The 27,803-nt window shown below is 46.5% G+C and overlaps 1 protein-coding gene across 1 annotated transcript; it reads left to right on the top strand.

Annotated features, from left to right (window-relative positions):
• Positions 1-27,803, top strand: LOC132597532 (NUT family member 2G-like). Its single transcript, XM_060301407.1, has 9 exons — positions 1-82; positions 943-1,633; positions 2,590-2,718; positions 3,762-3,901; positions 4,390-4,676; positions 5,081-5,197; positions 5,718-6,508; positions 7,712-7,826; positions 27,597-27,803. The coding sequence occupies exons 1-9, from the start codon at positions 1-3 to the stop codon at positions 27,801-27,803; spliced, it is 2,559 nt and encodes an 852-aa protein (XP_060157390.1).

Genomic DNA, 27,803 nt, shown 5'->3' with positions numbered 1-27,803 from the left:
ATGCTTTCCAGAGAACTTGATCGCCATGGCAACTGGCTTATGCCTGCTTCTCAGACTGTCTTTCCATTATTGGGAATTGGAAGGGGAAGGACCACAGGCAGTCTGTACTCTCATGACCAATGTAACATGGCAATTCCTTGGCCCTTGTTTAATGCTCTGCAGCCATCACTGGCTATGAAATGACAGAATGTAAGGGACACGTGCCTACTTCTCAGACCCCCCCCCCCACCTCCTAGGAACAGAACTCCTGAGTGATGACAGTGACTCTGGGCACTGGGAAGGGGGTGGCAGGACCTGGCCCAAGTTACGTACCTGCTGTGGGTTGTTCTGAGATGCAGGTGCATTCTGGGCCAGTGTTATGAGTTTGTATCAGGATTCCATTAGAGGGATATTTTCCAGCATTTTGTCTTGTTTTGCGAGGCTGGGAAAGAAAGAGGGGATTTATACTGAGCGTGAGGAAAAGGAGGACTGAGTAGGAGGTGGGGCCCTAATATTTTACACAGTGCCTTTGGGTGCCTAGAACTTACCTTGCAGAAGGTCCCTACCTGCTAGTACACCAGCTGAGGGGCATTTCCCACAGAGCGGATGTCCACACAGTTCCAGGTCTTGGGAGACAGCCTGTGAGGCTTAGCTGCCAGGGGCGCCTTAGGGAGGCTCTCCAAGTGAGTGCTTGCTGAGGCAATTTCTTCTCGGCAGGCAGGGGTCAGGGGCCTTGGTGGATGGGCGCGGGGTCACCGGTGGAATAATTCTCAACTGGAGGTCAGGGCATGAAAAGCACTTGAAGACATTTGCACGCTGCAGTTTCCCTTGTCCAAGTGTCTCTCACCTGTGGAGATTTACACTCTGATGCCGCAGAGAGCCTCTGTCCCACTTGCCCATTCTCCTCCTCCATTCACTCCTTTCCTTTGCCTCAACAGCAGCTCCAGTGTTGGGAACAGATGTTCACCATGAACCCCGGTGACTCCTTGCCTACTTTCACGGCAGTGCCCTTTCCTCCACCCATTCCTGGCCCCCAGCAGTGGCCACCCTGGGGGCAGCACCTGCCACCTCCCATCACCCCAGCATTCCCTCCTGGCAGCAGCCAGCTGCTGCCAGCTTTCCCCACGATGCCTTTGGTGGCTAATGGTGGCTGTGGACCTAGTGCCCCTGGGGCCTGCAACCTCACTATCCAAGTCAGGTCACAAGGGAGGCCAGTGGAGGCCCCCCAGATTCAGACCTTTATCATAACTCAGGGCCCCCTCACCTGGAGCGCTCCAGGGGCCCTCAGCAGGAGTGCTGCATGTCCTGCACCCGTATTCGTAACAAATCCTGCGATGGAGACCATTGTGACTGCTCCAGCTGTTGGAGTTACTCAGGCTGGCAAGGGAGGCTGGACCCCAGGCTTTCCTCCTCAAGCTCCACCACCAGCTGCCCAGCTGGTCCCCATCATTCGCCCAGTGAACTCTGGGCCTTGGCCACATGGCACTTCCAGGGAGGGCAGCCTGGCCACCAACCAGCCCTACGCCTCGCAGGGTGACTGCTCTAACCCCCAGAGCGTGTACAGTAACTTCCGACGTTGGCAGCGCCTCAAGCCACTGGCGCGGAGACACCTTCCCCAGAGTCCTGATGCAGAAGCTCTGTCCTGCTTTCTCATGTGAGTGAACGCTCAGGGGGTCGTGAGCTTATCGGAGCTTTTAGATAAAGAGGACCTGGGGATGGACTCGCAGGTTAGGTTTCTAGGGATACTGGAAGCAAGGTCTGAGGGCGATGTCCATGCTATGAGAAGGCACATTGTCGGTCATATGGGTGAGCCTGCCAGGCCATCACATCATGACTGAAATGTGCCTCATCTCAACTGACCCCACCACCCTGAGAGTCTAGCCAACTTGCTCTTCCATGAGTCTCATGGTAATATGGACTGCAGACTTGCAGTCAGAGAGGCTCGTGCTGTAAGGTGAGGAGCCAAGGAGTGGATGCCGCACTCTCCTGTGGTGCCGTCTCCTTTCATACAGGACTTGAGTGTACATGGCCGGGGGAGGTCACTTCGGAGGAGGGGGAGGAGTGCAGGGCCCAGGCGAGCGCTTAATGCACGCCTCGACTTGGTTGTTGTGGAGAATTCCACTAGGAACAGGGTGATGGTAGAGCTCTCCTAAGGGCGTGGGCTCTCTCCCACCAGAGCTGTGAGCCTGGCAGGCATTTCCATCCTAAACCTCCGGTCCCTCGTAAAAAGGGGACAGTCACACTTCACTCTGAGGACCGGGCAGAAGACTCCTTGGGCTAATCTATGGAGTGTTAGCAGATGGCCTGGCGCATGCCACGTCTCATTGATGATAGTGATTTTCCTTATGAAAAGGCAGCCTTGAAGAGGAAAAGAGCTCCCCAAGGCACAGTGTCCCAGCTGTAGCCTGGGAGTGGATGGTCATCTCGAGTGAGTGTGAGGCGGTGACAGCAGTAGCCGGGAAGGCTTGTCTTTGCCCTCCCAGACACCTGCCTCTCACCCTCCAGTTGCTCAGTCATGCTACGTTGAGTGATGTGTGGTCCACATTGGCGGGTGGGGTCAGGCAGGTGGGGGCTGGGCTGGGCACGGAGACTGACGCCAAGGTCTTACAGCCCAGTGCTTCGATCCCTGGCCCGCCTGAAGCCCACCATGACGCTGGAGTGGGGACTGTGCAGGGCCGTGCAGGAATGGCAGCGCGTTAGCAACTTTGATCGAATGATCTACTATGAGATAGCAGAAAAGTGAGTCAGCGTCCTGGGCCCAGGGGCTGCATGGAGGGTGAGGCGAGTGGGTGAGGGCAGTGTCTGGCCATGGGGATGCTCATCAGAGAGGACAAAGAAGGGCTGTCTCCCAGAACAGGGACCCCACAGCCCAGAAGACCTACTGTCCTCCAGAAACCCCTTTCTCACCTTCAGAGCTTCGGTCTTCTGTCCTTCCTCCACCAGGAGCTCTGCCCTCCCCTGATTTTGACCTACCCTTGCCTTGACATGAAGGTCTCAGGATGGGGCAGGGTGACGCTGTGAGTCCAGTTGGGGTCCAACTCCGGCCATGTGGGCTGAGCCGGGGAAAGAGCTCCACCCGCCAGCCTGCTGCTTCCTTAGTGGTGGGTGGCTGGCGGCCACTGACATAGATTTGGGACCCCCTCTCCTCATGAAAAGTGGCCTGAGTGGGTACACTGGCATCCCTGAAGAGGCCTGGGAAGCCACCTGTCGTCATCCCAAGGGTATCTGGCCCTTCCGTTGTTTGCTCCATGGTAATCCCCTTGGTTTAAGAAAGAAAAGCAAACCAACGAGCGCCTCTCAGAGGAAAGGAAGGCCTCTCCTCTGAGCTCAGCACCCACATCATCCAGCCTCTCCTGGGCCCTGTCTCCAGGTCTATGTTCCAGGACTCTCAGTCCCAGCCCAGGGTCCTGGATTCGGGCAAGGACCTCTGTGGGGAACACATGCCTGTTCCAGCCTCTGGCTGTCAGCCCTTCATGTGGTTCTGGATGGGGACGGGGGGCATGAGGAGGGTGCCCCCTGGGTCAGCCACGTGTCCCGTTGACCTGGTTCAATTCAGCGACCTGGGTCTAGGCTGTTGAATGTCCTCCAGTGCTGGTGAGGCAGGAAGGGTCCCAGATCTTGTCTCAGTTCCAGGAGCAGCTCTCTGCTGTGCACAGCACCTCACAGGGCCTTGACAGCCCCAAGGCACATCCTCTCCCAATCCCTCATTCTTGGCTGCCTTTGTTGGGCTCCAGAACCCAGGCCTTTTTCTCAGGGTGGCCTGTGCCTCCGTCACCCCCCAGGTTCATGGAATTTGAGGCCGAGGATGAGATGCAGATTCAGAAGTGGCAGTGGATGCAGTGTGCGCAGGACCTGCCTCCTCCAGCCCCACCGAAGCTGGATCCTCGGGGGCCCCCAGCCCCGAAAGTGGGCCTTCAGCCAGGCACCCAGGTTCCCACTGGAGTTGAAGGCACAGGTAACAGGGACCTAGGGTTGGCCACTGTCCCCATGTGGATCCTTTTCCTTCAAGACAGGGGCATTGGTCTTTCAACCAAAACAGACACCGAGACGGGGGGTTGGGGGCGTGGGGTCTCAGCTGCCCTCTGTCACTGCTGGGTATTGACTTGGTCAGTTTTGTAACTCCTCTCACACCTGCCTGTCAAAGGACCCCACACAAGGTCTGCCTAGGAAGTGGGCTTGATGGCGAGACCCCTAGAAAATTGGAGGTTCCCCACTTCCTTACTTGTGACTCTCTTAGATGCCCCCCTTACCTCCCCTCTCCAACAGTGCATGAGGCTTCAGGTGGTCCTGACCCCCCTACACCCACATCAATGTCCCCCAGACAATGCCCTCACCCCAATGTGCGCTCGGTGGTCAGGAGGTGGACCGGGAGTTCCTCACCTTCCTTCCCTTCCTCCCGCTCTGCCTCAGCCTGTGCTCCCAGGATGTCCGGGCCCAGGGCCCAGCCCTCCCGCCCAAAGTCCCAGCAGCCCCCGGAGCCCAAGGCACCCAAGGAGATTCCCCCCGAGGCTGTGAGGGAGTATATGGACATCATGGATGCGCTGGTGGGGCCCGTCCACTCAGCCACAGGCGAGTCAGATGCGGAAGGTGGAGAGGATGGAAATGAGCTGAAGCAGGAAGAGGACGGCATCTACTCGGACCCGGGCCTCTTGAGCTACATTGACAAGCTGTGTTCCCAGGAGGACTTTGTCACCAAGGTAGGCTAGGCCTGGAGCCTGGGGTCTACAAGATGCCAGGGCATGGAACACTCAGCACCCAAGATCTGGGTTCTGCTCAGGCCGTTGGGACTTAAGCTCAGCTCCTTGTTCCTGAGCCTGGTATTAGGGGAGGTTTACGCAGATGTATGTGTGTACGTGTTTGTGTCTGTCAGTGTGTATGCCTTTGTGTGTCTGTGTATGTGCCTCTGTATATGTGCTCTTTTGTGTGTGACTGTGTATGTGCATGTGTGTGTGTGCGCACGTGTGTGTGTGTGTGTGTTGAGCATCCCCGCCTTGTGGAGGGCAGTGGGGTGGGTCTCTGCTTTTCACTTTCCCTTCGGGTCTTCTTGTCTCACAGGCCACTCCTGGCCAAGGATGCTCACAGCCTCTTCTTTCTGTCTGAGGTGGAGGCAGTCATTCACCCTCGATTCCTGGCAGAATTGCTTTCCCCAGACCCACAGCTGGATCTCTTGTCCCTAGCGGAGGAGCTGGAGCAGGAGGAAGGGCTCACGCCGGAAGAAGTGAGCCAGGGGAGGGAGAGGGACACTCAGGGAGCCAGGGGACCCCACGGGAGGGAGACTCCAGGTGATCCAGGGGACAGGGGAACCCAGATGACCCAGGGGAGCCAGAGGAGGGAGGGATCCCCGGTAGAACAGGGGAGACAAGGGACACCCAGGAAGACCAGGGCATTGAGGGACCCCAGTGAACAGGGGAGAGGTAGGGCCCCAGAACTGGAGGGCCACCTGGCGCTGTCCATCCCTCCCCTGCCTGGGAAGCTTGGCATGGGGAAGGGACCGTTCTTGGGTGGGTGCAGTGCAGGGTGAAAGGAAGGAGAGGATGGGGAGCCGGGAGGGGAGGGAAGGGCACAAAGCTGGGAATAAGGTGCAGGAGGATGGCAGGAATGCCACAGTGTCTGTATTTGGATTCGAGTCCTGGGGTCCCCCGTCCCCTCCTTCCCCCAAGGGCCATTATCCCACTGCCCAGGGCTCCTCCTCTCACACGTGTGTGTGGAGCCAACACTGTCCTCCTCCCTCCTACCAGCTGGTGCAGAAACGACTCCTGGCCTTGAAAGAGGACGAGGGTGTGGGGGCAGCCCCGAGTCACGGTGCACCCGGAATGCGCTCAAGTCCTTCTGAGCCCGACGCCGGCCAAGGTGCCCAGAGGCACGACCAAGACCCCCATCCAGGGGTCAGTGATGAAGCCTGCCCACCAGAGATCGATTCTGAGGCTCCTCATAGGCTCATCCAAACAGACACTGGCCTGTGCAGGCCCAAAGCCTTTGTTCCCTCTCGAGGACGTCAGGAGGTCTCTCCATTCCGGGCCGGACCGCCCTCCCCTCCCCAGGGTCAAAGGAGCACTGCCCCTCTACGGGGACCCAGGGACGCGTCTGTTCTCAGAGAGGCCTCTCCTGTTCGGGAGGCCCGAGGGCCCAGGGACGGGTCCGGTGAGGACAAGGTGAAGCTCCCTGGGATGATCTTCGTCGTGGGCACTCAGCACAGAATGCGGCCTTTCAGTCTCTCCCAGAGTCCTGCCCATGCCTCAGGCCTGGCCTCCCCTGGAGGTTGGGGGGTCCAGAGTGCTCCCCACGCCCCCTCCCCTCAGAGAAGAGGTCTCAGCCCAGCTCCACCAGCCGCTCTCAAGTCGAGGAAGCGGGCTCTGTGTGGACGCCCAGCCAGTGCTGAGAAGCTGCCCATCCCCTTGGCTGCCTTCGGGGTGTCTGGGAGGCCAGCCTTGGCTCTGGGGCCGGATCGCCCCTCACGGCCGAGAAAGAGAAATCGTGACCCGTTTGTCACAGAGAGGAGAAGGAAGAAGAAGAAGAAGCACTGCAGGCAGTAGGGAACAGCTGGGCCGGACCTCCAGGGTGGCCCCCAGGGGAGCCTAGGGCCTCCTTGTCATCCCAGTGCTGACCCTGGATGATGTGGGGGGAAGGAAGGGAGGGCAGGACCACCAGAGTGGGGAGGGGGTGCTGGATTTTGGGGGGTGAGGGAGGTGGGGGAGGTGGGTGTGGCCAGGTGTGGGTGGGAGCAGGACCTTTGGAGTGACGTATATCAATTATGAATAAAGATCGTCTTGGTGGGAAATGCTCTCAGGCCACTGTCATCTTGTTCGTGTTGCGCTGCTCCACAGAGAGCGATCCAGAGAGGAAGGAAAGATGAGGGAGGTCACAGGAGCTCTGGATCTACAGGTGGCCAAACCTTTCCTCCACATAGACAAGGACTCCTCAGGCTGCCCCTGGGAACGTACAGCTCTCACTTTCCCCAGGGACCCCCTCATCATCCCCTTCTCTAAAGCCTGCTTGGCTAGGGGCCTTCTGGGGCCTCTGTACCATCTTCTGCATCCCTGAACCTTCTGGGGAAGCAGAGCTGCTTTTGTGCCTTTCAGCCCTCTGGACACTCACCAGTTTCTAGGATGGAGCCTGGAGACAGCCCTTGTCATTATGGAGCTTCTCTCTGCTTCCGTGAAGTGGCCAGGCGATGGCGCTGGGATGACCCCCCGCTCATCCAGGGTCTTCTGTGTGGGTGGCCTGACCAGAGAGGAAAAGTCTTGGCCATGGGGACAGGACTGTCTGCCTCGTTGTAGCGGGAGCATCCTCTAGTCCCACTGGGATTATTGCAATGTGCAGAGTGGTGGAGGCAGCTACCTCTTAATCCCAATGAGGATGCAACAAGGGGAATGGGTGCGGGGAAATTCATGGGGCACCTGTGACAGGTGTGTATAAGGGTAATGACAGTTGGGCCCCTTTGTGGAACTTGTGGGATTTCTGTGCAGCAGCATCTTGTTCAACTGAGGGAGGAGGACCCACCTGGCTGTGGCTGTGGGGACTGGTCTCAGGGGCCTATGGGTGTGCAAAGACACCCCAGAACTACTGTCCCTTCCCTTTCCACCCATGGCTGGACATGTGTGTGTATTGGCATCAACACTGATTTGTATTCCCATATAAAACGGTTCCTCCTAACAAACTATGACCGCATTTCACAAGAACAGCTTGCTCACAGGGGCAGACAGGGTTGGGGGAGAGGTGTCTGTGGCCCCAGATCTGGGTGGGAGCTGGGATCCGTGCAGAGGAGTGTGGAGGCCTCAGTCACCGTCCTGTGGGTGCTGGCAGAGACTTCGAATCATCAGAGCAGGGGAAATGACCCGCTCATAAGGGTGAGACGAGCAAACAATGAGGGGCAGGGAGCAGACCCCTGCTGTCTCCCCGAACTGCCCCCCCTTGCAGCCTGCTTAGCCCCCGTCATGGCCTGTGCTGGCCCACCTCTGAAGCCCCTTCCTCCTAACGCACTCAGATGCTCTGATCCTTTGTGAACCCGCCCTGGGCCTCATCCCCCCTTCCCTGCTGGCCAAAGCCTCTTCTCCTGCTTCTGAGTTCTTTTTCCTTCCTCAGGACCCAGGCGGGGGTTGGGACAGCAGAGACTCCCTAATTCGCCCTCCTCCTCCCTGAGATCTTGACAATCACCTTTGTATGTTTCTATGATTTTAACTACTGTAGATACTTCATGTGAGTGGCTATGATATGTCCTTTTATGAGTGGCTTATTTCACTTAGCATAATGTCTTAGAGGTTTATCCATGTTGTAGCATGAGACATGGTTTCCTTTTATTTCAAAGAAGGACATATTTCATTGTATTTATAGACCCCGTTATCCATTCATGTGTTGATGGACATTTGGGTTTCTTTACATCTTGGGTATTTTGGATAATGTTACGATGAATGTGGGTGTGCAAATATCTGTTTGAGATCCTGCTTTGAATTCTTTTGGATACAAACCCAGAAGTGGGACTGCTGGATCACATGGTGGTTATATTTTTAATTTTTTGAGGAAACATCATATTGTTTTCCACAAGGGTTGTCCCATTTTACACAATCACCAACAATGAGAAAGATAGCCACCATCAAGAACTTGGTAAATATCCATCTTATAAAACTGTTTATGCTTTTAGCACAGCTGTAGATAATCACAATTATATATAATAATTATATTTTGGGTTATATATGGTGTCATGTAAATCATATTGCCTTTGGCTTCTTCTTTCAACATTCTTACTTTAAGAAAAATGGATATATTAGATGTTCTTTAATTTTTTAATTATTTATAATTTTGCATTGTATGCATACATTAATAATAATTTATCAGTTCCCTTGTTGGTGAACTTTTATAAATTATAATGTGACAGGGTAATCAGTTCCAGAGGAAAAGTTTTTCCTTTCAGAACTTTGAATATTTATTCCATCGAATATGGCTTTTGTTACTGTTTTTTCAAATTATGCCATCAGTACACCCTTTCATGGTGGGTGATCAGTTTCCTTGCTAATTGTTTTTCTTTAAGATTGTCTTTTGTGTTCTCCAGTTTCTTGACGTGTGATTAGTTTCAGGTTAAAAAAATTTATCCTCCATGTGATCTATTTTGCTTCTTTAAGTGATACCACATTCTTCATCTCATCTAGAACATAATATTATCTTTTTCAAATGTTACTTCTACTCATTCTCTCCTGCCTCTACTTCTAGAACCCTGGATATATGTATATTAGACCATCTTATATATTCTCTATGTCTTCATCAGCTTGGACGGCTGTAACAAAATGCCATAGACCTGGTGGCTTGAAAAACAGACGGTAATTTCTTAAGAGTTCTGAAGGTTGAAAGGCCAAGATCAAGGTGCCATATTCAGCTCCTGGTGAGAGTTCTCTTCCTACTTTTCAGATGGTTGTCTTACTGTGTCCTCACGTGGCAGAGAGAAAGACGGATCTCTCTTGTGTCTTTTCTTCTAAGGGCACTAAACCCATTATGAAAGCTCCATTCCCATGACCTAATTACCTCCCAAAGGCCCTATCCCCAAATACATTGAAGATTAGGCCTTCAACATAAGAATTGGTGGGGGGGATATACGTCCATAGCATTCTGCCCCTGGTACCCAAAATTCCTTTCCTTATTGTATGCAAAATACATTCATTCTATCCAAACAGCCTCAAAAACCTTAAGTCATTCCAACATCAACTGTAAAATTTAAAGTCCAGAGTCTGAGCTAAACACCATCAAGATCATATATGGGTGAGACTGGAGGTTCTATTCATCCTGAGGCAAAATTTCTCTGTAGTTGTAAATCTGTGACCCAAACAAGTTAAGTGTTTCCAAATACGATGGGACTGGCATATAATAGACATCCCTACTCTGAAAGGAAGAAATAGGAAAGAGGGAAGTGATGACAGTTTCCAAGCAAGTCCAAAGCCTAGCAAGGCCAATCCCATTAGATCTTAAGGTAGGAGAATAATCCTCTTTGGTTTGAGGCTTTGCCCTCCAGGCCCACTGGGGTGGCAACATCATCCCCACAGCTCGGTGGGGCAGCCTCACTCCTTCAGCTTGGTGGGGTGCCACCCACACTGCAGCTCTCTGTAGGGCCTCCACCTACACCATGACTCTCTGTGAGGGCGACTATCTCACACTTTGAAACAGAGGTCCCCTGGGCCTGTGGTGGGATTGACAGACCCTATGACCTCGGAATCACCTTTGGGGACTTGCTCCCCTTTTCTTCAAGAGGAGTACATATTCACAGCCAAATTGCTCTAGTCTTCCATTCTGTAGAATACAAGAATTCTGACAGCCTTCCCTCATTCTGCCCGGCTTTCTCTGTCCCCTGTAGTTCAAACTGGCAGTGTCTCTGCTGGTTTAATCCTTCTCTATTCCTGGCCTCTGCTGAGAGGACAAATTAAATTAATAGCACACCTGCTACACCCTTCGAGTTTTCCTCAGAACAGGCTTTCTCACTTTCAAATATGGATAGGCTGAGAAGTTTCCAAATCTCTACATTCTGATTTCTTTTTGCTTAACAATTTGGTCTTCAATTTCTCTCTCTCCTGATGAGTTTTACTCTGAGCGGTGATGAGGAACCAAGCTACTTCTTCCAAACTTTGTTCAGAGATCTCCTCAGATGAATATTCACTTTCATCACTCACAATGTCTACCTTCCAAAAAACACTAGAACACAGTTCAGTCGAGTTCTTTGCCACTTTATAATAAGACTTGCCTCTCCTCCAATTTCTAATAACGTGTTCCTCATTTCTGTTTGAGACCTCACCAGAATAGCCTTTAACGTCCATATTTCTATCTGTTCATGATTATTTCTGTATTCTCTACAAAGATGGAGATTTCCTCTCCAGTGTGCCTCTTTTCTTTCTGAGCCACCGCCAGAATCACTTTTAATAGGTAAGGGCTGAAAGGCATTTATGGTGATCTCAGCTTTTTTTTCGCATGCACTTCAAATCTCTTTCAGCCTTTACCTACTATCCAATTCCAAGGCCACTTCCACATATTTAGGTATTTGCTACTTCTTGGTACCAAAATATGTCTTAGCTCAAGGGACTATAACAAACTACCACAGACTGGGTGGCTTAAACAACAGACGTTTATTTCTCACACTTCTGGAGGCTGCAAAGTCCAAAATCAAGCCACCAGCAGACTCTAGGTCCATAAATTTCTCATTCATAATTTCAGACCATTTCTTTTCTGTGCTACATTTTAGTTCATTTTTCACATCTATCATCCATGTCATCCACTTCCTCTTTGTCAATATCTGATCTTTTTCCCATTCACTTTGATATACAGATGTGTGATGTTTGTATGTTGAATTTCATCATATACTATAAAATATTCAATTTCAATGGTCAAGATTTACTAACATAAATCATTTTTACTGTTGAAGACAGAACATTCTTAACTGGAACTGGCACTGGTAATACAAGTGTATGATAGTGAATACAAGCCCAACTAGTACAGTTTGGTGCCACTCCTTGATTTGGGTTAAGGTGCCAGCACTTCTGCCACCTTTGCTTTTGCACCATCAGTACCTATGTCAACACAATTGTTCCAGAGTAAATCATGAGACTAAAAAAGTTTCACGAACAGTTTGAATATTACAGCAACATGTTGTTTGTGATCAAGCATGAAGATCATCAATATTATCTAGTGCTAGTACTAGACAAATTCAAGGAAAACAGCAAACCCAGTCATTTTTTTGTTTCCTTTCCCATTTGAAAAGCTGCAAGCAACATTTTTTTGCCCTTTAAAGGGCTCATATGTCTCTGTTTAAAATATTCCATTCTTCTCTCTCTTTTTAAAAATTCATTAATTTATTTATTTGTTTTTAGCTGCATTGGGTCTTCGTTGCTGTGCGCAGGATTTCTCTAGCTGTGGTGAGCAGGCTTCTCATTGCAGTGGCTTCTTTTGTTGCGGAGCACGGGCTCTAGGCGTGCAGGCATCAATAGTCATGGCACACGGGCTCAGTAGACATAGTTCGTGGGCTCTAGAGCGCAGACTCAGTAATTGTGGAGCACAGGCTTAGTTGCTCGGCGGCATGTGGGATCTTCCCAGACCAGGGATCAAACCCATGTCCCCTGCATTGGCAGGCGGATTCCCAACCACTGCACCACCACGGAAGTCCCAATTCCTTTCTCTTTTAACGTAAAGTGATTGGCCTTAAAGCAGTGCTTAATGTTTACTGGTACAATAATCTTTGTTCAAAATTGCTCTGTGGCATAAGCCACAATGCAGTGAATTGTTGACACCTCCAAATCCCAGGGAGGCCCCTGAGTGCTCTCTCAGGAGAAATTGAGGTCAGGTGTATCTGACGGCCTGTGTGCTCTCTGTGCTCCTTGTGATGTGTGGGGGCTTTCAGGTGAGTGCAGTGGGTAGACTCATGGACTCTTAGTCTTGGCTGGGGGAGACAGCACTGTCGGGTTTATTTTTCCACATTTGCCTCCTTTTGTGTTGCCTTTCTCCCAGTTGCACTTAGCCTGATTAGCGGGAAGGAGGAGATGTCGGTAGCTGGGCAGGTGGTTCTCCAGGAGCAAATGTCAGGGACGGTTGTGTGGGCAAGATCCCTAGGCCCTGTCCTGGCAATCTTGCTGTGCACTGAGCAGTCCAGATGAATTGGGTCCTTGACCAGAAGCCCATGAAACTTTTGGCAATCTGTGCAAAATTTGGGATCTGAGGATGGGCTCAGAAATTGTAGCAAGGATTTGGCGGTATCTTACCCTCGGGCTGCTTAAGAGCCCCTGGTGTTGAATGGCATGAAGCACCAGAGAGCCTTTGATCACATTCTATACAGCTGTCCTGTGTATGGCCCTCCAGCAGCAAACCTTCTCTGCTGTGACCTCAGGGCAGGCCCCATCCCCCCCCGAGGCTCCTGCCCTGTGAAACATGAGGGTGTAACGCAGGCTGATTGTCAGTGCTTGGCTCCTGGCTTGCCTGACTCAAAGTATGGAGCATCTGTTCACCTTGTACTGGTCCCCTTCCCAGAATCAATGGGCTCACAGCCCAGACATTTATGCTGAGTCTCGGGGCAGCTGTGCCCTGAGAAGCCATGTCTTCTCACTTGGTCCAGGGAGCACCTCCTCATCGGACCACACTTTTCATATGGGCCTCCTGCTCTCGTGTCCTCTTGTTTTCTTCTGAGGCAGGTGGTTGTGATGGCCAGTACTGTGGGGTCTTGTGGCCTCAGAGCAGACACTGGAGGCTGACTGACCCCACAGAGGTGGACAAGGATGTGGCCTCAGGCGATGGGTCCCTTCTTGGGTTTCTGCCTCTCCTCCCTGACACCTGACCCTTGCTCTCAAAAGCTCACCTTTCTGTTGTAGTTGCCTCACCAGGGGGCAGTGACGGGCTTTGCTCTGCTGACCTATGCCCTCAGGGTAGGTGGCCACAGCCTGGCTTGTCACACACTGGGGAAATCCTACACTGGGGAAGTCAGGATGGTGCCTTGCTGGGCTTGGAACCCGGGTAGAAAGGTAGATGGTGTGGGTCTGAGGGACTGATGCCCCAGCTCCAGGACAGGTGACTTCTCCTGGGAGAGGTTGCCCATGGCCCCCTTTGGCCCCTCACCCCTGCAGAGGTGCTGATAGACGCCCCTGCAGGTCACAGCCTCTGTGCATAGGATCCGCCCAGTATCACATGAGAAGCCGGGCCCAGGAGCCTCGCTCTCTCTGAGAGCAGCTGGTCATCCCACACTGAGGGGCGTCTTCTCGGACAGAGGGCACATAGCTGACCTGCAACTGACATATGGACTCTTCCCTGGGCTTTACCCCTGAATTTACCTCCATTCTTGTCTCCTGTCTCACAGCCCCTGCCTTTTCCCCCAGACACCGGAGATCTCCAGGCTTGGGTGGAATATGGCATGTTGTCAAGCTCAGTGGTGTCCACCTCACCAGCCCACTGGAATCAAGCCCCAGGAAGCCTCCGAGAGAGGAAGACCAAGGACTTTAAGAAGACTAGGGTTAATGTTAAGGAGCATAGATTGTAAGATGAGGCATTTCACTAGTGTTTTTCAATCCGTAAGAAGAATGAAATAGAAATTTCAGAATTGAAACTTGCACAGACATCAAGAAATAATAGTTTACAGGCCTCAAGATATAGTAGTTTAACAAGTGACATATTCACAGAATCAGAGAAAGGACCACCATCCACAGGGTGTGCAAAAGAGGTGCCTACTCCCAGGAGCAGCAGCGAGGCAGGTGCTGGGCAACCTTTTGTACATTTTATTCACCAAAGGGAACCTTGGCCAGTGATACCAGGGAAAGGCTATCATGGTGAAGGTGCACTCATCTCCAACACCCTCACTTGAAATCAAACTACTGGCTGAAGAAACAGACTTGACAGAGACTTTGGCCACCTGGCCTGGGTTCTCCCTACAAAATGTCATGTTTCTCCAAGAACAGGGCACAATTATCCAAAAGGAAAATTGAAAGGAGTCACAATTTTACGAATCACAGACTGCGTATCTTAACGGTACAGCTATTATAAATTTGTACCTTTGTTTGAAGGGAATTGTTAAGTGGTGGGTAGGGAGTGATGTGTTCCAGGGAGGATTTGGGCCCTCTGGCTTGCAGGTGACCCTCTTATCAGACAGGGCAATTCTGCCAGTAATTCATCACTGCCTTCATTCCTCAGGTGGTAGGGATACGAAGGGATTAAAAGGGGTGCGGGCAGAGGACAGCCCTCACTGACAGCACAGAGCCATCACCTACTGTCTCCTCAACTCCTCTGCCCATATAGCCACTGAGGGTGTCAGCTTCATTCTTTCACAGCAGCTGTTGATAGCACACCATCATCCAAGGAGTTCTTGAGCACCAACTTTGCACTACTCAGCCGCATAATGGAGAAATCAAGGATGATCCATGGAAATAGCTAAGGGTCTTGTTTTAGGGCAAACGAGCTTATTCTGCAATATGTGCTTCTTAGTTAATTGGGGTTCGAATGTCCTTTCTTTTATGAAATGATGTTGATATATTTGGAAAATAAAAGGTTGGCAACCCCATGAGAAACTATGCTTTTATCTGAGTGGGGTTGGGGAGAAAGAGTAATGAAAATTTTGGTTGTTGAAGTAGGGACAGGGCAGGGCTAACTTGTTCAAGACTGGCTCTCTGCAGGACGAAGGTCGGCCTTCCTCAAGACTTCATGGACACTACCCATAGCCAGGGCTTATGGCTGTCATAGCTGGTGACACAGCCATGGGCCTACTGAGCAGTACAGCTGCAACCACAGCTTGGATCAGCCCTGACCAGTAGGAGAGAGGCTGGGCCTCCCTCATCCAGAGTGCTCTTTCCATGGAGAGGGACTGGACCTGGGTCCTGTGTGTCCCAGTGCTGGTTCTACTCCCTGCCCACACGGGACCTGGGCTTCTCTGATTATGCAATATAAACAGCAGAGTCCAAAGTTTGGGTCCCTCTCCTGGACCCTGGATCCCTACTGAATCCCTGTGTTCTGGCCCAGAAAAAAGTGTGCAGTGGGGACCCACAAACTCCCCACTATTCCTGTGTCTGTGAACTTCCCCTGATAAACATGGCTCCAACAGCCAGGGTTACATATTTTTAGGGAACTCTCTTATGGTTACAGGTGCAAAAGACTGAGATGTAAAACTAATATTTCAAAACTTCACTCCAGTGATATTTGAAGAACCTCTATAAAGTAACTAAACAAACATAATTGCATTTTATTCCACTGTGTCCAAATCTAAGCTTTAAATTGTATAAAAATGAGAGTGAGAAGTAGAAAGCCTCCAAACACTCGGAAATTAAGATGCACACTTCTAAATAATCCATGGTTAAAGAGGAATTGCAAGGAAAATTTTTAAGATAAATAAAACTGAGTGAAAATGAAAATACAACACATAAAATGTGGAAGGATCCAGATAAAACATTATTAAGAGGGAAGTGAATGGCACTAAATGCTTATAATAGAAAAGAGGAAAGGTCTCAGATCAATAATCTAAGCTTTCACACATGGAAATGGGAAAAAAATTGCACAATAATATCAACACATGAAGAAGGAAGCAAATAACAATACACTCTGATCAAATGGAGTCTATTCTCGGAACACAAGCTTGGTTTACTATTCAAAAATCATCAGCGTAATTTGCCATATTAATAGATTAAAGAAGAAAATCTACGTGGCCACATCAATTAATGAAGAAAAAGCATTTTATGAACTTCAACACACATTCATGTTAGAAACTATCAGAAAACTAGGAATAGAAGGGCTCTACTTCAACCCAATAAAGAATATCTACAAAAAACCTACAGTGAACATCATGCTTAATGGTGAGAGAATGAATGTTTTCCTCCTAAATTCAAAAGAAGGCCAGAATGTCCTCTTTCATCTCTCCTTTTCAACTTAGTACTGTAGGTACTAGCCAGTGCAGCATGGCAAGAAAAAGAAAGAAAGACACACAGATTAGAAAAGAAGAAATAATACTGTCCATACTCATGGATAGCATGACTGTCTGCATAGAAAAATCCCAAGAAATCTCTAAGAAGCAATTAATAAGTGGCAATTACTTTAACAAAGTCTCAGGATACAAGATCAACACAAAAACATTAATCATATTTCCAAATATGAACAACTGGAAACCAAAACTAAAAACACGATGCCATACACAATGCTTCCAAAACATGAAATATTTGATTATAAATATTTTAATAGAGGATCTGTACAATACAACAAAACAAGACCTAAATCAATGGAGAGACATATCACATTCATGGATTGGAAGACTCAACATAATAAAAGGTCAACTTCCAACAGAATTTTTTTGTCAACATTGACAAGCTTATTCTAAAATGTATGAACAAAAGGTAAAGGCAAAGGAGCCAGAATAAGTAAAACAATTTTGAGAAAGCAGAATATAGTTGGAGGATATTAAGACCTACCATAAAGCTATAAGTAAGACAGTGTGGTACTGGTGGAAGGATAGATACATAGTTCAATGAATAGGATAGAGAATACAGAAATAGACACATACCAATACCACAAACTTTTTTTTTACATAAGTTAAAAAGAAATATAATGCAAAAGGGATAGTGTTTTTAAGAAATACTAAAATTAACTGAAAATGGAACATAGATTTAAATGTAAAATTTTAAACTTTGAAAGTTTTACAAGAACTAGGAGAAAATCTTTAAGTCCTAGGACTTGGTGAAGAGTTCTTACACATGAGAGCAAAAACACTACTCAGAAAAGAAAGAATAGAAAATTGGACTTTATCTAAATTAAATGTTTTCCTGCATTAAAGACCCTGTTAAGGATGAGAAGAAGCTACAGGTTTGGAGAAACTATTTGCAAACCACACATCTGACAAAGGACTTGTATCTGGAGTGTATAAAGAAATATCAAAACTCAACAGTAAAAATAGGAACAATTCAATTAGAAAATGGGGAAAAGATATGAAGAGACATTTCACCAAAGAGGACATATGTTTGGCAAGTAAGCCATTAAAGTAGTTCAAAACTACTACCCGTTAATGAAATTCAAATTTGGAACACAATGAGAATAATCACATGTTGATTAGAACAGCTAACATGAAAATTAATTGTATTGCCAGTGAGGATGGCTAGAAACAGGATTTCTCTTAGTATTGCTAGTGGGATTGTAAAATGATACAGCCGCACTGGAAAATAGTTTGGCTATTCCTTTAAAAAATGGAATATATACATACCATATGGCCCAGCAATTGCATTCCTGGCTATTTATCCTAGGAGAATGAAGACTTATGTCCACACAAAAATCTGTACATGATTTGACTGTAGAAGCTATATTTGTAAAAGCCAAAGATTGGAAACAACTAAAAATTCCTCCTAATAGGTGAATGGTTAAAATGGTGTTACACCCATACCAGGAACACTACACAGCAATAAAAAAAGAACAGTTTATTGATACAGCAACTCTTTGGAGGGACTCAAGGCCATTATGCTGAGTGATAAATGCCAATCTCGAAAGGTCACATACTTTATTCTATTAATATAATATTCTCAAAATGACAAAATTGTAGAGTTTGAGAAAAGATTAGTGGTTGCCAGGGAATAGGATGGTGTCGAGGAGGAAATGGGTGTGAGAAGTATGCCTTCTCTGATTATTTTTTTGAATTTTATTTTACTTATTTTTCTATACAGCAGGTTCTTAGTAGTTATTCATTTTAAACATATTAGTGTATATATGTCAATCACAATCTCCCAATCATCACACCACCACCACCTCCCCACCACTTTCCCCCCTTGCTGTCCATACGTTTGTTCTGTACATCTATGTCTCAATTTCTGCCCTGCAAACCGGTTCATCTGTACCATTTTTCTAGGTTCCACATCTATGGGCTAATATACGATATTTGTTTTTCTCTTTCTGATTTACTTCACTAAGTATGGCAGTCTCTAGATCTATCCACATTTCTACAAATGACTCAATTTCATTCCTTTTTATGGCTGAGTAATATTCCATTGTATATATGTACAACATCTTCTTTATCCATTTCATCTGTCGATGGGCATTTAGGTTGCTTCCATGTCCTGGCTACTGTAAATAGTGTTGCAATGAAGATTAGGGTGCATGTGTCTTTTTGAATTATGGTTTTCTCTGGGTATATGCCTAGTAGTGGGATTTCTGGGTCATATGGTAATTCTATTTTTAGTCTTTTAAGGAACCTCCATACTGTTCTCCATAGTGGCTGTATCAATTTACATTCCCACCAACAGTGGAAGGGGTTCCCCTTTTCTCCACACCCTCTCCAGCACTTGTTGTTTGTAGATTTTCTGATGATGCCCATTCTAACTGGTGTGAGGTGATACCTCACTGTAGTTTTGATTTGCATTTCTCTAATAATTAGTGACATTGAGCAGCTTTTTAAAAATTGATTTTCGTTAATATCTTTATTGGAGTATAATTTCTTTACAATAGTGTGTTAGTTTCTGCTTTATAACAAAGTGAACCAGCTATACATATACATATGTTCCCATATCTCTTTCCTCTTGCATCTCCCTCCCTCTCACCCTCCATATCCCACCCCTCTAGGTGGTCAAAAAGCACTGAGCTGATCTCCCTGTGCTATGTGGCTGATTCTCACTAGCTATCTATTTTACGTTTGGCAGTGTATATATGTCCATGCCACTCTCTCACTTTGTCACAGCTTACCTTCCCCATTCCCATATGCTCAAGTCTAGGCTCTAGTAGGTCTGTGTCTTTATTCCCGTCTTACCCCTAGGTTCTTCATGATCTTTTTTTTTTCTCTTAGATTCCATATATATGTGTCCACATACAGTATTTGTTTTTCTCTTTCAGACTTACTTCACTCTGTATGACAGACTCTAGGTCCATCCAACTCACTACAAATAGCTCAATTTCATTTCATTTTATGGCTGAGTAATATTCCATTGTATATATGTGCCACATCATCTTTAGCCATTCCTCCGATGATGGACACTTAGGATGCTTCCATGTCCTGGCTCTTGTAAATACAGCTGCAATAAACATTTTGGTACATGACTCTTTCTGAATTATGGTTTTCTCAGGGTATATGCCCAGTAGTGGGATTGTTGGGTCATATGGTAGTTCTAGTTGTAGTTTTTTAAGGAACCTCCATACTGTTCTCCATAGTGGCTGAACCAATTCCCATTCCCACCAGCAGTGCAAGAGTGTTCCCTTTTCTCCACACTCTCTCCAGCATTTACTGTTTCTAGATTTTTTGATGATGGCCATTCTGACTGGTGTGAGATGATATCTCATTGTAGTTTTGATTTACATTTCCCTAATGATTAATGATGTTGAGCATTCTTCATGTGTTTGTTCTGTATATCTTCTTTGGAGAAATGTCTATTTAGGTCTTCTGCCCAGTTTTGGATTAGGTTGTTTGTTTTTATGTTATTGAGCTGCTTATAAATTTTGGAGATTAATCCTTTGTCAGTTGCTTCATTTGCAAATATTTTCTCCGATTCTGAGGGTTATTTTTTGTTCTTGTTTATGGTTATCTTTGCTGTGCAAAAGATTTGAAGTTTCATTAGGTCCCATTTGTTAATTTTTGTTTCTATTTCCATTTCTCTAGCAGGTGGGTCAAAAAGGATCTTGCTGTGATTTGTGTCATAGAGTGTTCTGCCTATGTTTTCCTCTAAGAGTTTGATAGTTTCTGGCCTTACATTTAGGTCTTTAATCCATTTTGAGCTTATTTTTGTGTATGGTGTTCGGGAGTGATCTAATCTCATACTTTTACATGTACCTGTCCAGTTTTCCCAGCACCACTTATTGAAGACGATGTCCTTTCTCCACTGTACATTCCTGCCACCTTTATCAAAGATAAGGTGACCATATGTGCATGGGTTTATCTCTGGGCTTTCTATGCTGTTCCATTGATCTATCTTTCTGTTTTTGTGCCAGTACCATACTGTTTTGATTACTGTAGCTTTGTAATATAGTCTGAAGTCAGGGAGCCTTATTTCTCCAGCTCTGTTTTTCGTTCTCAAGATTGCTTTGGCTATTTGGGTCTTTTGTGTTTCCATACAAATTGTGAAATTTTTTGTTCTAGTTCTGTGAAAAATGCCAGTAGTAGTTTGATAGGGATTGCTTTGAATCTGTAGATTGCTTTGGGTAGTAGAGTCATTTTCACAATGTTGATTCTTCCAATACAAGAACATGGTATATCTCTCCATCTATTTGTATCATCTTTAATTTCTTTCATCAGTGTCTTATAATTTTCTGCATGCAGGTCTTTTGTCTCCTTAGGTAGGTTTATTCCTAGATATTTTATTCCTTTTGTTGCAATGGTAAATGGGAGTGTTTTCTTGATTTCACTTTCAGATTTTTCATCATTAGTGTATAGGAATGCCAGAGATTTCTGTGCATTAATTTTGTATCCTGCTACTTTACCAAATTCATTGATTAGCTCTAGTAGTTTTCTGGTAGCATCTTTAGGATTCTCTATGTATAGTATCATGTCATCTGCAAACAATGACAGCTTTACTTTTTTTCCGATATGGATTCCTTTTATTTCTTTTTCTTCTCTGATTGCTGTGGCTAAAACTTCCAAAACTATGTTGAATAAGAGTGGTGAGAGTGGGTAACCTTGTTTTGTTCCTGATCTTAGTGGAAATGCTTTCAATTTTTCACCATTGAGGATGATGTTGGCTGTGGGTTTGTCATATATGGCCTTTATTATGTAGAGGAAAGTTCCCTCTATGCCTATTTTCTGCAGGGTTTTTATCATAAATGGGTGTTGAATTTTGTCAAAAGCTTTCTCTGCATCTATTGAGATGATCATATGGTTTTTCTCCTTCAATTTATTAGTATGGTTTATCACATTGATTGATTTGCATATATTGAAGAATCCTTACATTCCTGGAATAAACCCCACTTGATCATTGTGTAGGATCCTTTTAAAGTGCTGTTGGATTCTGTTGGCTAGTATTTTGTTGAGGATTTTTGCATCTATGTTTATCAGTGATATTTGTCTGTAGTTTGCTTTCTTTATGACATCCTTGTCTGGTTTTGCTATTAAGGTGATGATGGCCTCGTAGAATGAATTTGGGAGTGTTCCTCTCTCTGCTATATTTTGGAAGAGTTTGTGAAGGATAGGTATTAGCTGTTCTCTAAATGTTTGATAGAATTCGCCTGTGAGCCATCTGTTCCTGGGCTTTTGTTTGTTGGAAGATTTTAAATCACAGTTTCAATTTCAGTGCTTGTGATTGGTCTGTTCATATTTTCTATTTCTTCCTGATTCAGTCTTGGGAGGTTGTGCATTTCTAAGAATTTGTCCACTTCTTCCACGTTGTCCATTTTATTGGCATACGGTTGCTTGTAGTAATCTCTCATGATCTTTTGTATTTCTTCAGTGTCAGTTGTTACTTCTCCTTTTTCATTTCTAATTCTATTGATTTGAGTCTTTTCCCTTTTTTTCTTGATGAGATTGGCTAATGGTTTATCTATTTTGTTTATCTTCTCAAAGAACCAGCTTTTAGTTTTATTGATCTTTGCTATCGTTTCCTTCATTTCTTTTTCCTTTATTTCTGATCTGATCTTTATGATTTCTTTCCTTTGGATAACTTTGGGTTTTTTTGTTCTTCTTTCTCTAATTGCTTTAGGTGCAAGTTTAGGTTGTTTATTCGAGATGTTTCCTGTTTCTTAAGGTAGGATTGTATTGCTATAAACTTCCCTCTTAGAACTGCTTTTGCTGCATCCCATAGGTTTTGGGTTGTTGTGTCTCCATTGTCATTTATTTTTAGGTATTTTTTTATTTGCTCTTCGATTTCTTCAGTGAACACTTCGTTATTAAGTAGTGTATTGTTTAGCCTCCATGTGTTTGTATTTTTTACAGATCTTTTCCTGTAATTGATATCTAGTCTTATAGCATTGTGGTCGGAAAAGATACTTGATACGATTTCAATTTTCTTAAATTTATCAAGGCTTGATTTGTGACCCAAGATATGATCTATCCTGCACAATGTTCCATGAGCACATAAGAAAAATGTGTATTCTGTTGTTTTGGATAGAATATTCTATAAATATTAATTAAGTTCATCTTGTTTAATGTATCATTAAAAGCTTGAGTTTCCTTACTTATTTTCATTTTGGATGATCTGTCCATTCGTGAAAGTGGGGTGTTAAAGTTCCCTACTATGAATGTGTTACTGTTGATTTCTCCTTTTATGGCTGTTAGTATTTGCCTTATGTATTGAGGTGCTCCTGTGTTGGGTGCATAAATATTTACAGTTGTTATATCTTCTTCTTGGATCAATCCCTTGATCCTTATGTAGTGTCCTCCTTTGTCTCCTGTAATAGTCCTTATTTTAAAGTCTATTTTGTCTGATATGAGAATTGCTACTCCAACTTTTTTCTGATTTCCATTTGCATGGAATATCTTTTTCCATCCCTTCACTTTCAGCCTGTATGTGTCCCTAGGTCTGAAGTAGGTCTCTTGTAGACAGCATATATATGGGTCTTGTTTTTGTATCCATTCTTCCAGTCTGTGACTTTTGGTGGGAGCATTTAATCCATTTACATTTAAGGTAATTATCGATATGTATGTTCCTATTCCCATTTTCTAAATCGTTTTGGGTTTGTATTTATAGGTCTTTTCCTTCTCTTGTGTTTCTAGCCTAGAGAAGTTCCTTTAGCATTTGTTGTAAAGCTGGTTTTGTGGTGCTGAACTCTCTCAGCTTTTGCTTGTCTGTAAAGGTTTTAATTTCTCCATCTAATCTGAAACAGATCCTTGCTGGGTAGAGTAATCTTGGTTGTAGTTTTTTCTCCTTCATCACCTTAAATATGTCCTGCCACTCCCTTCTGGCTTACAGAATTTCTGCTGAACGATCAGGTGTTAACCTTATGGGGATTCCCTTGTGTGTTATTTGTTGCTTTTCCCTTGCTCCTTTTAATATGTTTTCTTTGTATTTAATTTTTGATAGTTTGATTAATATGTGTCTTGGCGTGTTTCTCCTTGGATTTATCCTGTATGGGACTCTCTGTGCTTCCTGGACTTGATTAACTATTTCCTTTCCCATATTAGGGAAGTTTTCAACTGTAATCTCTTCAAATATTTTCTCAGTCCCTTTCTTTTTCTCTACTTCTTCTGGAACCCTTATAATTTGAATGTTGGTGCGTTTAATGTTGTCCCAGAGATCTCTGAGACTGTCCTCAGTTCTTTTCATTCTTTTTTCTTTATTCTGCTCTGCAGTAGTTATTTCCACTATTTCATATTCCAGGTCACTTATCTGTTCTTCTGCCTCAGTTACTCTGCTATTGGTCCCTTCTAGAGTATTTTTCATTTCATTTATTGTGTTTTTCATCATTGCTTGTTTCCTCTTTAGTTTTTCTAGGTCCTTGGTAAATGTTTCTTACATTTTCTCTGTTCTATTTCCAAGATTTTGGATCATCTTTACTATCATTTTTTTGAATTCTTTTTCAGGTAGACTGCCTATTTCCTCTTCATTTGTTAGGTATGGTGGTTTTTTACCTTGCTCCTTCATCTGCTGTGTGTTTTTCTTTTTTCTCATTTTGCTTATCTTACTGTGTTTGGGGTCTCCTTTTTGCAGGCTGCAGGTTCGTAGTTCCCATTGTTTTTGGTGTCTGTCCCCAGTGGCTAAGTTCGGTTCAGTGGGTTGTGTAGGCTTCCTGGTGGAGGGGACTAGTGCTTGTGTTCTGCTGGATGAGGCTGCATCTTGTCTTTCTGGTTGGCAGGTCCATTTCTTGTCATGTATTTTGAGGTGTCTGAGGCCTTATTATGATTTTAGGCAGCATCTCTGTTAATGGATGGGGCTGTGTTCCTGTCTTGCTAGTTGTTTGGCATAGGGTGTCCAGCACTTTAGCTTGCAGGTCCTTGTGTGAAGCTGTGTGTTGGTGTTGAGATGGAGATCTCTGGGAGATTTTCTTCGTTTTATACTACATGGAGCTGGGAGGTTTCTTGTGGACCAGTGTCCTGAAGTTGGCTCTCCCACCTCAGTGGCACAGCCCTGATGCCTGGCTGGAGCACCAGGAGACTGTCCTCCACACGGCTCAGAATACAAACGAGAAAAAATACAACGAATGAAAGAAAGCAAGAGGATAAAATAAAATAAAGCAAGATAAAATAAATTTATTAATATAAAAAATAATTATTAAGAAAACAATTTTAAAAATTAAAAAAAAAGACTGACAGAACCCTAGGACAAATTGTGAAAGCAAAGCTATACAGACAAAATCTCACACAGAAGCATACACATACACACAAAAAGAGGAAAAGGGGAAAAAATCATAAATCTTGCTCTCAAAGTCCACCTCCTCAATTTGGGATGATTCTTTGTCTATTCATATATTCCACTATTGCAGGGTACATCAAGTTGATTGTGGAGCTTTAATCTGCTGCTTCTGAGGCTGCTTGGAGAGATTTCCCTTTCTCTTCTTTCTTCGCACAGCTCCCTGGGTTCAGCTTTGGATTTGGCCCCGCCTCTGCATGTACGTCGCCTGAGGGCATCTGTACTTCGCTCAGAAAGGATGGGGTTAAAGGAGCCACTGATTCGGGGGCTCTGCCTTCCCATCTTCCGCAGACTGGCCCAGAATCCATCATAATGTAGATAACCACATGGCTCATCTGCATGTATCCCTGAGGCCCAGCGTGGACATGGATCAGGCCTTCCCCTGGCCTTGAACAGCTTTGGGTGGGTACACTGTGGGGAGGACCAAAGGCACCCCAGCTAGGGAGCACAGAGCGGAAGAGCTGAGGTGATGATGGCACATTCCCAATCTCCAAGAAGACGCCGTGTATGACTTTCTTGGGTCTCTGGTGACAAATCATCTCAATGTGGGTGGCTAAAACAACAGAACTTTATTCTCTTACATTTCTGGAGGTCAAAAGTATAATGTCAAGGTGTTGGCCAGGCTGGTTCCTTCTGGAGACTCTAGGGGAGAATGTTTTCTTGCTTTTGCTAGCTTTTTCCAGGCTGCCAGCATTCCTTGGCTCATGGCCCCTTCCTCTGTCCCCAAAGCACATCGCTCCTACCTCTGCTTCTGTCATCACATCTCCTCCTCTGACTCTGACCTCCTGCCTCCCTCTTTCCTCATGAGGACCTTTGTGATTACGTTGGGTCCACCCACATAATCCAGGATAGTCTTCCTATTTCAAGATGCTCAACTCCGTCACTGCTGCAGAGTCCCTTTTGCCACATAAGGTAACATAGCCAAAGGGTCCGTTGATGAGGATGGGCATCTTTGAGGGTTATTTTTGGCCAGCTACAGCATGTACCCTTCTCTCTCCATCAAGCCGCCACTTCCCCCACCCCACCCCTGTCAGCTGGAGATCTTCTCATTTCACTCAGAACGCCAAAGCAATCAATCAGACTAGAGCCCATTCATCTTGCCAGCCCTACTTTCCCCCACCCCAGTATCTTCCATCTCACCTGAGCCTCATGGCCCATCCCAGCCAGTCTGTCCTGGAGCTCTGGGTGCTCAGAGGCTCCCTTGCTCTATGTCTTCTGTCTCCCCCTTTCCTGGCTCCCGTGTAAACGTGCAACAGCCATCTCCCTCCTGCTATTGCCCAGTTTGTCTGCCTTCCTTCTCCAAAAGACCCATAGCAGCACTGAATCTGACCCACTCCACCCAGGAGTGTCCCCATGTGCCACCAGAACCACATGGTCAACATCTCCAAGGGCCTGTCTTGCCAGAGCCACCAGTGGACCTGAGTCCTCCTCTCACTCAACACTTCAGCAAGTCTCACTCCCATTTCCTGGGCACCAGGACTAGTCAGCTACTCTGCTCTGCACCTGGTCCCCTCCCCTCCCACCTCGAAATGCTGGAGACCCTAGGGCTCCGTGCTCAGCCTGCTGCTTCCCGTCTGCAGTTCCTCCCTCGTGGGTGAGAACCACTCAGATTTGACGGCCCCTATTGCCTCCTTCAACATATTGCCCCAAATCTGACTGTTTCTTACTGTCCTGGCCCTCCCCATCAGTAATCTCTCACCTTCTCTCCTGTAGCTACCTCCCAACTGGTTCATTCTCCACACAGCAGCAGAGTGATCCAGGTGTTAGACATAACCTAGATGTTCTCCATGGGGGTCAATTCTAACCCCCCACATAAGGCCCTGTGACCCCATGTCCCATCTATCCCCCTTGCCCCACACACATCACTGCTCTTCCTCCCCCGCACCTGGCTCAACCCTCTTCTCCTCGTCTGCATTTACTGCTCCCTCTTCTCCTGCATCAGAAAGTTATGTTGTTTCTTGCCTGTCATCTCAGCACAGGAAAGCTTTGTGCCTCCACCCTATGAAGCGCCCTTCCCTTCCTGTCCTGTCCCTTCCATGACTTGTTTCCACAGGTCACATCTGACAGTGGCAGGCTAATTGGCTTATTTACAAAAGCACCACAAAAGAAGAGCCTTGTCATTTCCCCGCTGTGCCCAAAGGTGGAGGCTGCCCTGGATGCTTGATGTGCATGTTGCACAGGTGAGTGGAGGAGCACCAAGCATGACTATGGCCCCTGCTCCTCCACCCCCACCCCCAAGGATGGGACCTTCACTTTGGCTGATGAGTGAGGGAATTTCCAACCAGATTGTCCTGCCCTGACAACATTTCAGGACTCCAGCAGCTTTCTGGGGACCACCCATCTTCTCCCCAAGCAAAACAGGCTGCCTCCACCACGCCTGGGTATGGGCATTTTCTGAAGATGCTCAACTAAGAAGTTGAGAGAAAAATTAAAGGCCTAACTAAATGAAAGAAAAAGGAGGAGGACCCATGTGGGCATGTGCTGTTGCAGTTCAGGGTTTTGCAAGAGCTGGGGTCTGCAGCAGATTTATCTGGCCAGGCTTTACTCACAGACCAGTTCTCTTGGGCCCTATGGTGCAGCTGTCCCTTCTTGGCCTTGGATATTGCCCTGTCCTGGACCACCAGCACCTTGCTGGGCACAGGGGTCCATATGTTGATAGGTTTAGATCCATGATTGTCCTGAGGGTCAATCAGGAACTTCCTAAAGCATGATTCCAGTACCTGCCTGCATGGCTTAATAGGGCTGGTCTGCAGTGGGACGTTGGTTTTGGGACTTTCACAGAGGTCCACCTGAGTGAGCCTGGATTTCAGACTCATAAGCCCCACCTTGCTTCCTGGTCTTCTTAGAGGCTGGCTCAGTCACCCTCATGAACTCCCATCTCTTTCCTAGGGTGATTGCGTGGAGATCCTCTACTGTGACTTTGCCAGTTCCTGGATTCTGATGGGGCTGGCCAGCTGGGACTTTGACTGCCGACATCCCATGTACCCCAGCATCTTCACCAATGTCACCTACTTCACCTACTGGATTGATGAGATCCAGAGACTCACACCTCTCCCTGAGCCCACGTCCGCTCCTCCTCAGACTCTGTGTCCATAA

Source organism: Globicephala melas, chromosome 6 (assembly GCF_963455315.2).
Source record: "Globicephala melas chromosome 6, mGloMel1.2, whole genome shotgun sequence".
Lineage (NCBI taxonomy): Eukaryota > Metazoa > Chordata > Mammalia > Artiodactyla > Delphinidae > Globicephala > Globicephala melas.
This window is presented reverse-complemented; position numbering and strand designations above follow the sequence as displayed.